Source organism: Phalaenopsis equestris, unplaced genomic scaffold (assembly GCF_001263595.1).
Source record: "Phalaenopsis equestris unplaced genomic scaffold, ASM126359v1 Scaffold000692, whole genome shotgun sequence".
Classification (NCBI taxonomy): Eukaryota; Viridiplantae; Streptophyta; class Magnoliopsida; order Asparagales; family Orchidaceae; genus Phalaenopsis; species Phalaenopsis equestris.
Window position 1 is genome coordinate 321,705 of NW_018165132.1, and position 11,389 is coordinate 333,093.

The 11,389-nt window shown below is 33.3% G+C and overlaps 1 protein-coding gene across 2 annotated transcripts in view; it reads right to left on the reverse strand.

Annotated features, from left to right (window-relative positions):
- Positions 1 to 1,763: 1,763 nt before the first annotated feature.
- The window catches only part of LOC110030269, a 62,235-nt gene continuing 52,609 nt past the window's right edge, over positions 1,764 to 11,389 (reverse strand). For both annotated transcript variants that reach the window (XM_020732904.1, XM_020732903.1), the window contains exons 8-12: positions 4,456 to 4,554; positions 4,069 to 4,372; positions 3,368 to 3,591; positions 3,032 to 3,118; positions 1,764 to 2,485 (exon numbers count right to left, since the gene is read on the reverse strand). In XM_020732904.1, the coding sequence (XP_020588563.1) occupies positions 2,303 to 2,485; positions 3,032 to 3,118; positions 3,368 to 3,591; positions 4,069 to 4,372; positions 4,456 to 4,554 (897 nt within the window). In that variant the 3' untranslated portion in view covers positions 1,764 to 2,302. The remainder of the gene's footprint in view (positions 2,486 to 3,031; positions 3,119 to 3,367; positions 3,592 to 4,068; positions 4,373 to 4,455; positions 4,555 to 11,389) is intronic.

Consider the following 11,389-nt stretch of genomic DNA (forward strand, 5'->3'; position numbering starts at 1 on the left):
TTTTTTTTTTATGATATTCAAATTTCAGCAGACAATTTAAATACTAGCCAGTGAATTATAAACAATTTGATTAAAAATCCATTGATGTCTAGTGGTAAGGTCATATGATTAAATCATTAGCATTAAATATTTAATTTGTTAGGCTTAATTAAAACTTGATTATGTCTCGGACTCAATAAAAATAAATAAATAAATAGGCTTGAGCAAGATTTTAAAACTTGGTTCGTGTTCAAGCTCAGCTCAAATTTAATAAAGAAAATGAACAAATATGTGTAAGATGGTGCTTAGCTCAGTTGTGTTCATTTGCAACCCTACCTAGCTGACGCTCACAACTTCTTATAAATAAATTTTAAGCATGCTTGCTTTCATGGAATGGATATTATGCGCTACATGTTTTTCAACTATGTACTATGCAGAGATGGCGGTGAATTATCAACTAGGGATTTGCAGAAAATGGTTCAAGCATTACCACAATACAGCGAGCAAATCGATAAGCTTTCCCTTCATGTCGAGGTTTGTTGTGTTATGTGCCATTTAGTTAGCTAATGTCAAGCATTTTCAAATATTTTATCTATTGTTAAATGGCATTTGTCGGACTCATGGCTATTGTTCTTTCTTGTGAAGTACTTTATCAATTCTTTTACTGTTATAAGCAATAATATTTTTAGAAATTTTATTCATTATATTCATATATATATATATCTATTTTGCTATCATTTGAATGAAAAATTGAGTTGGTTGCGCTTTGGATCACTTAAAGCAATTATTGGATCCTCTGCAAGTCCTGATAAATTTCTTTTATATCACTTTTCAAGTATTTTTTTTATTTGATTGGCAAAAATTCAACTTACTGCGTTGTTGACACAACTTTGAACCGATAGTTGCAAATTTTTTTAGATGCCATGTTTTTATTTGTTTTATCTAAAGGACGATCTTTTGCATTGTGCACTTTTTCGAAATTAGCCAAAAAATGCAAAGCTTGTCAGAAATAAAAAATGTACGGATCACTGTTTTTGTTCAAATTTCTATTTTGCTAAATTTGGTCTGTAAATCGGTAATTTAGGTATAAGCATTCCTTTTGCTTTATTTTAATTCAATATGGGCCAGATATGCGTATAAAATGGTATTTCTTCTGTTTATGTCACATCAATTTCTTTCTTTGTGATAGCGGGTGATGCATGGTTCAATTCTTTTAAATGATGCTATTGTTATTCTGTTAGTTCAATTCTTTTAGATGATGCTATTGTTATGCTGTTAGGATGAAAAGATTGTAAATATTTTTAAATATTTCACATGTGCTATCTTGAACTGGTTCATGCATCATTATCATCACCATCCTTCTCTTTACCTCCTCCCTCTGTAGAGCACACTTGCAAGCATGGATTTGAGGTTTGATAGATTGCCCTAATATAAAATTTTGGGAAATATAGGGTGTATTTGGGGCGGCAGTGCGGTGGCGGGGCAGTGTTGCACCGTAATTTTTTTGTTTTGGCAAAACTTACTTTTTCAAAAAGCTGCAGCCAACAGCTGTGTTTTTCCACTAAACCCGACTTTTTCAAAAACAAAATTCTTTTGTTATAGCCACCGCAGCTTTTGAACAGTAGCTTCTTTCTTAGCAACTTCACGGTTGCTTCTTTAAACATCCGCAGTTGCCCCAAACATATCCTAAGTGTGATGGTTGCTAGAAAGCTGCTGTTCGAATTTTTAAATTTTTTTTTTTTTTTTTTTTTTTTTGCTCGTATCAAACGTTTGATGAACATTTTTCTTCTTTTTTTTTTGGATTTGTAGTAATTATAGTTTAATTATTTCTTTAATGTTAAGAATGAATAATGTTAAGAATTAATCAGTGTCTCTCTCTCTATCTCTCTCCCTAAAGCAAAGAAAGTGAGTTTGCAGGAAGTTCTTTGATTTTATTGCCTATATAACAAAATAACTTGATGCTTTGTTGCCCAACTCAAAATTTAGCGTGCTAATCCATGGCATGTAAATTTCTCATGTATTTTAACCCGTGGATATCTTATCATTTTCATAACAATGCTCTATATAAACTGTGATCTGCACTTGGATTGTATAATTTAAAATAAAATATAAAAGTTATGAAGTTTATTCAGAATAAAGTTGGAAGGACAAGATCATATAACAATGCATGTACATTTTCACTAAAACTTATGCGCATAAAAAGTTTTCAAATATATACTTTTGATGAACTACCTACTTCTTATATGATACACATCATTTAATCAAATTCTCAATAGTGCAAATAAATAATACAAATTACTAAATGATGTATATATATGTAAGACTAAATTAAGTGGAGAAAAGAATGAATGATGGTGTAAAATGGGATGAAAAAAATGGATAGAGAATTTATAGTTAAGCAGGAGGCATCTGACCGTTGCTGCGGTGAGTGATTGCTGGAAGGATTATTTGCTACGGTTGGTCTTGGCGGAGGAGCAGCTTTGCAGGTCCCAAATGTGGCGTTTTGCTGACACAAGCAAAAAATAGTTCTAGAAAATCTAAACATTGGATTGCTGTTGAAAAAATAATAATAATAATTTTTTTAGTTATTGATTAAATGCAAGGAAAACAGAACAATGTGGCAACAGTACTATTAACATAATGAATTAACTTCTAGAGTGCATCATGTTTGGATTCATTTTTATATTATATAATACATCATGGATTACACAAGTTTGTATTGTGCATCATTTACTTCTATGTTCAATGTTGCAATAAGTCTTTTTTTTCTCTTCTTCTTGTTTTGATTTGATTTGATTTTTCTCTTTCTCTACATCTCTTATGATGATTCAATGACGATAATCGAAACACATTTCCTTTCCTACCCCCAAAATAGTAATAAAACTATATCTAAAATAAATTAATTAGATATTTTCTCTTGAAGAAATGCAACTTTATTTATTTATTTTTTTTTTCTAGTTTGTATCTCAAACTTATATAAGGAAAATCTAGAATGACAAAACTAAGCCTAGAAACAAAGGATTATCGAAAACAAAAGATGAATGTTGCTTACAATGCAATAAGCAATATTGTCACATCCACAAACCATGTGCCCATTTGCGATGTCAGTTGCCTCTGGTGCTCCTCCTCCATCGCTTTCCTGAGTCATAAGTAATAAGCACACATTTTAAAACGCAAGGATAATATTTTGGTTCGGAGGAACGAAATTTAAATTAAATGAAGATAAAATTTATGATAATTAAATTTCCTCTGATTTAAGTGCAATATACACGACTAATCAATTAACACTTAAATTGCACTCATCTTAAAAAAAAATATTGAATGATTATATAATCCCATTCTGACCAAATTAACCTAACGTTGCAAGTAGCATATTACATATGCATACCTTGTAGAAGTCTACAGCGATGAAATTAGCCCAACGGTTTCCAGACTGAGCGTGACAAGTATTCAGCATGTCAACCAGAGGAGCTGAATTGTCAGCACAAGCAGCCGTGCTGTTTGGATTATCAGGAAAATAGTTCATGAGAACAAGGGACTTTGAACTTGTTTTCATTGGAGAAGACTCAGCTCTATTAGGGCATGTTCCTGCCTTCAAGCCATTATCACCATCTGCAAAATTTTAAATCACATTTACAGCATAAAAATGAAAAGAAATAATTTTCTAGCAATATATATATATATATATATATTTATAATCAGGTTAAATCCTACCAAATAGTTTTTTGAGCCATATAAATTCTACTATCTTCCTAAATACCATGTTCCACTAACGTTAGGCTAAATAGTAGATTTAATAAATCTTGGAGTAAGCAATACTTGAAAGATTAAGAATACTTCTCATTGTGCATTTTCTTCTCCATTTAAATCATAAATTATGAAAATTTCTGCTAAACAGTTTATTATAATTTATTCAGATTTAACATTTACCATATTAAATAGTTCTTAAGATTTATTACCTTCTGGATTCTGCTTAGTGCAAGCACACTCATAACGGATTTTTTGAAAAAAAAATCTGTTAATACAGCGGTTTTAAATAAAAATATGTTAAATTTGGTTCTTTAATCAAAGCTTGTGTTTTCCACTTACATTGGTTTTCAACCACATAGTTCCACTCATAAGCAATTCCTTCAGAAGCTTCCTTCTTCTTCTTTGAAGTGAAGACCAGCAACCTTTGGTTCTTAGCAATTATATCGCTGAGCAGAGGCCAGTCTCCACCTTTCTTGGGCATTTCTGATACAGGGAACCAGTATTTATAGAGACCGGAAGCATTGAAAACCTTGGTCAGGCCTTGCGGGGAAGCAACGTAATCCTCAATGAATATGGTAATGACTTCTGAAGGATTTGATTCAAGGAAGGTCTGTATCTCTTTAAGCACGTTAATGGCAGGTTGCTGATCAGTTGATTTACAGAATTAGTGTTTAGCTTTGATGGTATTGGAAGTGATGAAGATGAAAGTCATGGATTCGAACTTACAAAGGCGGTGAAATTGTAGCAGTTGCCGCCGAAGGAATGGCATAACCAGATGTCATTCAGAAAATCATACATATCCAACATTAGCCCTCTAACGCCATTCTGCGCTCAGATTTACAAATGCAGTTACTGCACTGTTTATTGCAAAATTATTAAGAAAAGCGTATAAAAAAGATGTAAATTCTTTGTCCTAATAAGCTTAATTAATACTAGTAACAGTAGGATTCCCAAGAGAATGCAGAACTGGAAGGGTAGAGGTGTCTCGAGAATCAAAGTTTGGACCGCCTTAGTGTGTATGGAATTGGCTCTATAAGAAATTTTCTTTAGGGTCTACAAAATTCTCACTGTTCCTTAGATGATAAAACCTTTTGCTCTCTAGAGTTGCTCGAAGAATTTGGTTGGTTTAAGGTGCATGCGATAAGAAGCACATCTTGTTGTGAGCTAAACCTATTATTAAGGTTTCTTGGGTTTGCTATTATTCTTGGAGCATTAGTGTACTTGGGAGGATGTGAAGCCTTCCCTTTTTTGTGTATTATGTTTTATGATTTATTTGGCAGTGGGTTCATTTTCTATCTCCTCTCTCATAAACATAGGCTTGCTTGAAGCCAAATCACTTTGAATCAAGTAGTTGTCGTTGTCAGTGTACTAAAAGTAACTATTAAAATATCCCAGTTGGTCCACCCAAGAGCTCAGTCTCACAAGAATTCGGCTTCCTATGACATCTCCTCACCAGCTTCATCTGGCCTGAACTCTCGCAGTCTTTCCTGCCTAGCTTTTGTCCTGATCAGCCAACAAGTCCTACTTTGGACTTCCATAAAACTCCAAGGATCATTTTGAATCTCTTGAAGCAGATTATTATCATTATGTGCAAGGATCACGCTTCCTCTAACATCCAATACAACCACATCCGCAGCAAAAGGTCCACCACACTATGAATCATATTTCCATCGACTCACCAATCATAAGAAGTGCATTTTTTGAAGGCACACAATCAAACAGCTGACCATATTTTGTCATACAGTTCAACATCCCTTCTCAATGTGTCACATGTCATGCAACCCACACCACGTCAATGCCTCAGAAAGGAGGATGATTATGATGCTAAATGACTACGCATCCCATGTTATCACGCATTCTCAACGACCATGCGAGTGCCACCCCAAATTCCTGAGCTCTATAAATATTCCCTTCCTTCCTGAGGAAGAAGACATGCAATCAAAAAAATCGGAATCATTAATATTATTGAGATATGAACTTTTGAGTGCATGAGAGTCTTGGAATCCCTTCTTTCTCCTCTCTTCCTGGTCAATGATGGAAAATAGGCAAGGCGGAACTTTTTTTTTGTACCTTATACATTATATACTTCATATTGCATACTCCCCTCCATTGTTGATAGGACAAAAGCAAATTGTTAAACCACGTAAACTATGGTCTTCATATGTTATTTCTTCCTGTCAATGAAATGTAAGTGTCCTTCCTTTAGTAGGTTCATTGGTGTACTTCTTCTACTCTCACTTAATCAACATCAAGGTAGACACCGAGAATAGTACAAATATGCATTTATGCGCTTGCTTAGCTTGCTGAAGAACCTCGCTCCCATCCCTTGCTTAGATCATCACCAAACTAACACGCTAAGCCATCACAACTCCTACCACCCTTCGATTGCACTCGCTATTTCGTCCCATTGGCCCATTTGATTCCACGCATCTAACGCATTCTTACACAATAATGCTCCTTCTCACTCATATGGGATTGCATGCATCACGTGCTAGATGGCTCCAAGTGGGGAACGTATGGATACGGTCCTGTGCTCCTCCTCACCACCAGCTCCTCTCCCATCGACGCAACTTCTTCCCCTGCTCAAGATCCTTGGCACTTGTTTTCTTATCATTATCACGCAACACTTGTTGTCTCTCTATCTCCTCAATCCCTATTCTATCGTTGTTACCCCATTCCTTGGTTGCTTTTAGGGCCCCATTCACTCCATTTTTACAATCATATTTGCCTCCAATATGAGGATACTTTAGTTGCTTACATTTCAAAAGATCATCTATTTGCAACTTTTATTTTTTGCAAAATTTGGCAGAACTGGAAGGGTAGAGGTGTCTCGAGAATCAAACTGGAAGGGTAGAGGTGTCTCGAGAAGGAGAAGGATACTTTAGTTGCTTACATTTCAAAAGATCATATATTTGCAACTTTTATTTTTTGCAAAATTTGAGGGTTGTTCTTCTGAATCAAAGATTGCATCCTTCTCCTTCTAGCCAATTTTCTCTTCATTTTATCGAGACTCAGTTCCAACAAATCCTAGGCAATCATTATCAATTCAAGGCAAACCTTATGTTATTTTCCTTGAAAATGAGATCTCTAAACTTGGTCATTTTCTCTATATCTGTTACAGGAAAATTCTACATGGGTCATGCTAACACACATTTCATTCACAAATGTCTATCAAACTTGTGCTCGGTATGTAACTACTCAGTTGGGCTTATTGATCCTCACCATATCATTATAAGATTATCGTCAGATGCTAACTACATTGAACCCTTCTCAGGATATAAATACCATGTTACTAGCTTTTTTTGATGTGTATATGCTCAAGTGATTTTACCATTTTAACACATTTATGGAACCGCCAATCACTCTTATTTGGGCAGCATTTCATCAATATCAATCACATTCAATCAAACGATCTACCTAATATTTATTGGATTATATCCTCAATAAACATTTGCAAGTAGATACTATTATTGCTCATCTCTCAAGGTCTTATGTAGCCAAAGTTTTGATTGAAATGGACATTATCTCGCCTTTTAACATTGAGAAGTGGATTGGATCAAGGTCTTGTGGTTATTGGCAAAGAGTAGCCATTGGCATTCCCGTGTTATTCTTTCTATAATATGTTTAACACAACTTTTTTCATTGTTTCAAGACACGTCCTAATCTGGCGTCACCAAACTTCCAATCGCAAGAGAGAAATTCTAATGCCCACACCCTTCTTATTCGGACAATTGCAGATGCTACTAAACAACAATTTAAATTTGCACTCAAATATTAAAATCAATTGACTTGTCTTAGATCCTGAAATTATTGTCCTCGTCTCCGCTAGCCCTATAATTGGTCAAGAACATTGGTGATAATATTTCTCTACAAACTCATGATTTTAATGAGATCATTATGGGTGAGACATTCTAATCAACAAGGAAATTCAAACTTAATTTATTAGGCAGATATAATTGAAAAAAAAATCAACATTCTCTTATTTTCACCAGGCTTCAAGCAAGATTGTCTAAATAACTTCTTTATTTTTTCATGTATCGTGAATGGTTTATCCTTTAGTTGTTTGATTTATGTTTTTGCTATATTTCTTTTTACTTTGTATTCTAGTAATTTAATGATTATCCTTGATATATTCATATCATTATTTAACTATAATATTTTTTTAAAAAAAGAATAATTAAGAACTCTTATAAAGACTGACCTAAAGCATAACCATATAACTTTTTGAACGATGACAAACTTAGAAATAAAACAATGAGAATTATTAATGACATTGATAATGATAAAAATCTTTTTCCCGAGAATTATTTTTTCTTTAGAATATATATGCAAGAAAATTGATATCTTGTTCCACCTAGAACAAGCACATAATCAAATTTATTAAAAATACACTCTTCTCCTAAGTCACATCTAAAACACCTATTTATAACTATGTTTGGTTATAAGAAGTTCACAAAATATACTAATTAAAATAATATTTCAAAAAAGTAAATCCAACAATAACGACTACAATCATCAATGAAGTAAATATACTACCAAAAGCCTCTATTTGTGGCAATTGGAGAGCCCAAATACAAATAAACTAAATAAAATGGTGCAATAAAAGATGAAATGTTTTTATTGAAAAATAATGCCGAATGTTTTATAAATTTACGGCCACTACAATCAGAAATATCATGGATTTGTAACTCCATTAATACTCTTGTGGAAATTAAATAGTTTGTAGGATGAACCAAGATCCCAAGAAAAAAGTTATAAATAAAAAATTTGATGAACTTGAACAAAAAGAAAATAAATTAACACACATACAACAACATTGGCAATTTTAGTTCGTCCAAAACATATAACCCCTTGTTTAGGGCCTTTCCCAACTAGACTCTAGAAGTGTGGATCAGGCATGTGATAAGAAGATGAAATTAAAACTAAGTGATCAAGATCACAAAATTGACCAAAATAAATAAGATTTAATATAAGATGAAGAATATGATAAACATTAGAAAATGATAATTTAGATGTAACGAAAAACCAAAACTTTTCAAAAGCAAAGAAGTATCATCAACAATCATGTTACACAAATGATTCATATGGGACACATAAATAAAGGATGAAGAATAATGTGACATGATAAGAAATTAAGTGTTTATAACCCACAAAGAGAGAGAGACACCTGAAAAACTTGGGTTTGGTAAACTTGAAGCAGACATATATGATTGCATGAGAAGGAACTTCTAAAGCTAATCAACAAAGGAATGTACCATGGAATTATTACATGACAATGCAACCTTTGATATATGATTCGATATTCGACACATCTATGATATATAAATACACAAGTTATCAAGTATTACAAGCCTTTTGAGATAAAGCATTAAATTTGAAAAATATCTCAAAATAACATTACATGTCTCAAAATTATTCCAACTTTGTTAACCATACATAATATCTTTGTTGTTTGGAGGCATGTACATAGTCTAAAGTACAATTGATAGCTGGAATCTTTAAAATATTTTTTTAAAAATCTTAATATATTTAGATTCAAATCAAACATTATCTTAAGACTTATCATAAAATCAGCCAAACTTTTTCAAAAATTTATGTGAATATTAGGGCTTTTGGAATGCATGTAAAATTTCATTTTTGAGCTCTTAAAGACCGTCTTCTTTTCGCTAACAAGTGTGTTACGAATAAGGTGACGACTTTTCAAATTTTAAAAAGCCTCATGTTTGAATCATATTTAAACCTTAAGAACCTAAATTTTAAAAGTCAAAATTCAAAGTATTTTTAAGCTCAAATGATTCAAATTTTAAATTATTGTATAAGTTCAAATAGTCCAAAACTTTAAGTTATTTGCACGTCCAAGTCACCAGAATATTTGGCAACCTCCTGACATCAACCCTAGTTAAAGGACATTGGGGAGAATTTTAGGCTTCCCAATTGTCTTAAAAGACTTGCTAGTCAGTGTCGTGAGACACTGATATAGTTTTATACCAATCAATTGTACATTTATGGTTTACAATACAAAGGGTAGAAAGCTATTGAGAAACATATAAGTTGCAATTGTAACCATAATATAATAATGACATTTAACGATAACTACACGGTAAGAGGACTCTGGTCATAACACTAATTTTTATGGAGCTTTTGAGTTAAATCACGTGGACAAAGGACTCGAGCCAGGTCTTTAATTGCGTGAAATTAATTTGGGTGTGAATATGGTGATATAGTCGATGTGACATTCACTCTCTACGAGCTGAAGTCAATCAAAAGTTTGTTACCCCCAACGAACTATGGCAGTGTGATTTGGCTTTAAGACTTTAAGTGAGTGATTTTAATTTTATTATTTTGGTTTAGTTTTTATGAGAATTTTGATTAGAAAATTTTGATTTAAGTTTTAAAAGTCGACCCCTTCGATTGAGGTTTTCGGTCAATACGATCATGATCGGGGATTTTGGGCATTTGAAACATTTATATTTAAAGTTCAATTGAAATTTGTTAATATGATATCTTTGCATATTAGTATTGTCAACTTCAGTCCTAATAAGAACGACGATCAGACTATGTGATTTAAATTTATAAATTCTTTTATATGTGGATTTGAGCATTTATTGAAATTTACTAGACTCGTCAACTTTGATCCTTAAGACGAGGATAATCAGATTAGTTGAGTTGGATTTACGAATTTTAATAATAGATTGCGAATTGTTTCTTTTTCTCCTCTCAAACAAGAATTGAATTGATAGCCTCTCTGCCAATCTCTAGGTAGATGTATATTTCTTCTCCCTACATGGGGTTTGCAGTGAGGGAAGTGACAATAATAGGTCATCTAGTTGTGAAGAGGCCTAGTTGCACTCCTAAGTCCAAACAAATCGTCATGAGACTTGCCCTGAAACCTCTACCTAGACTCTTGCAGTCGGGAAAAACCATAACGAAAGTTGTACCCCTCAGCAGATATAAGGGCCAAAGTTTTTGGCCTCTGTAAGCCGAGTGCGTATCGAAAGAACCCCTAATGGAGGAGTTGAGCCAGGGCGACGTCCATATTGCTCTTGGGTACATATAACTCGGTATAGACCTTGTTTTTATGGAAAAAATATAGATGAAAGATATGGAAATGAAGATTGAGAGAAGATCTTCAGGGATTGTGTATTTAACTTGACCCTCCACTTAACCGAAAAAATGAGTCTGTAGAAGCTTCTTAGATTAGTGTTTTAGAGAGAGACAAAGACACTGCGAAAAAAGAAATGAGATCTGTTACGTGCCAGAGTTTGCGACCTTGTAGCGGGTTTGTGAATGGGTAGAGAACAAGGATCATCCTTGCGTGCTCTACCTATGTTGGTAATATTGTAGGATACTTCGAAGGATCATCGGCCTCCTTAGTTGGTTTAATTTGAGAAAACCACAACCTCCAATCAACACAAGATTGAAAATAATACTTATCATATGATCTTCATTATTGGCCTCAAGCTAATAAATAGCCGAACAACCTTTGAATGGAATAGGCAATAACCCATACTTATGGAAAGGAAAATTACAATAGCATAATTCTAGCACTAATTTATTGAAAGGAAATAACATTGATTAAAATAACATTAATGTAATTATTGATGGTAAGCATCAATCACTCCCATCCCATTTAATGTAATTATTGATGGTAAGCATTAAT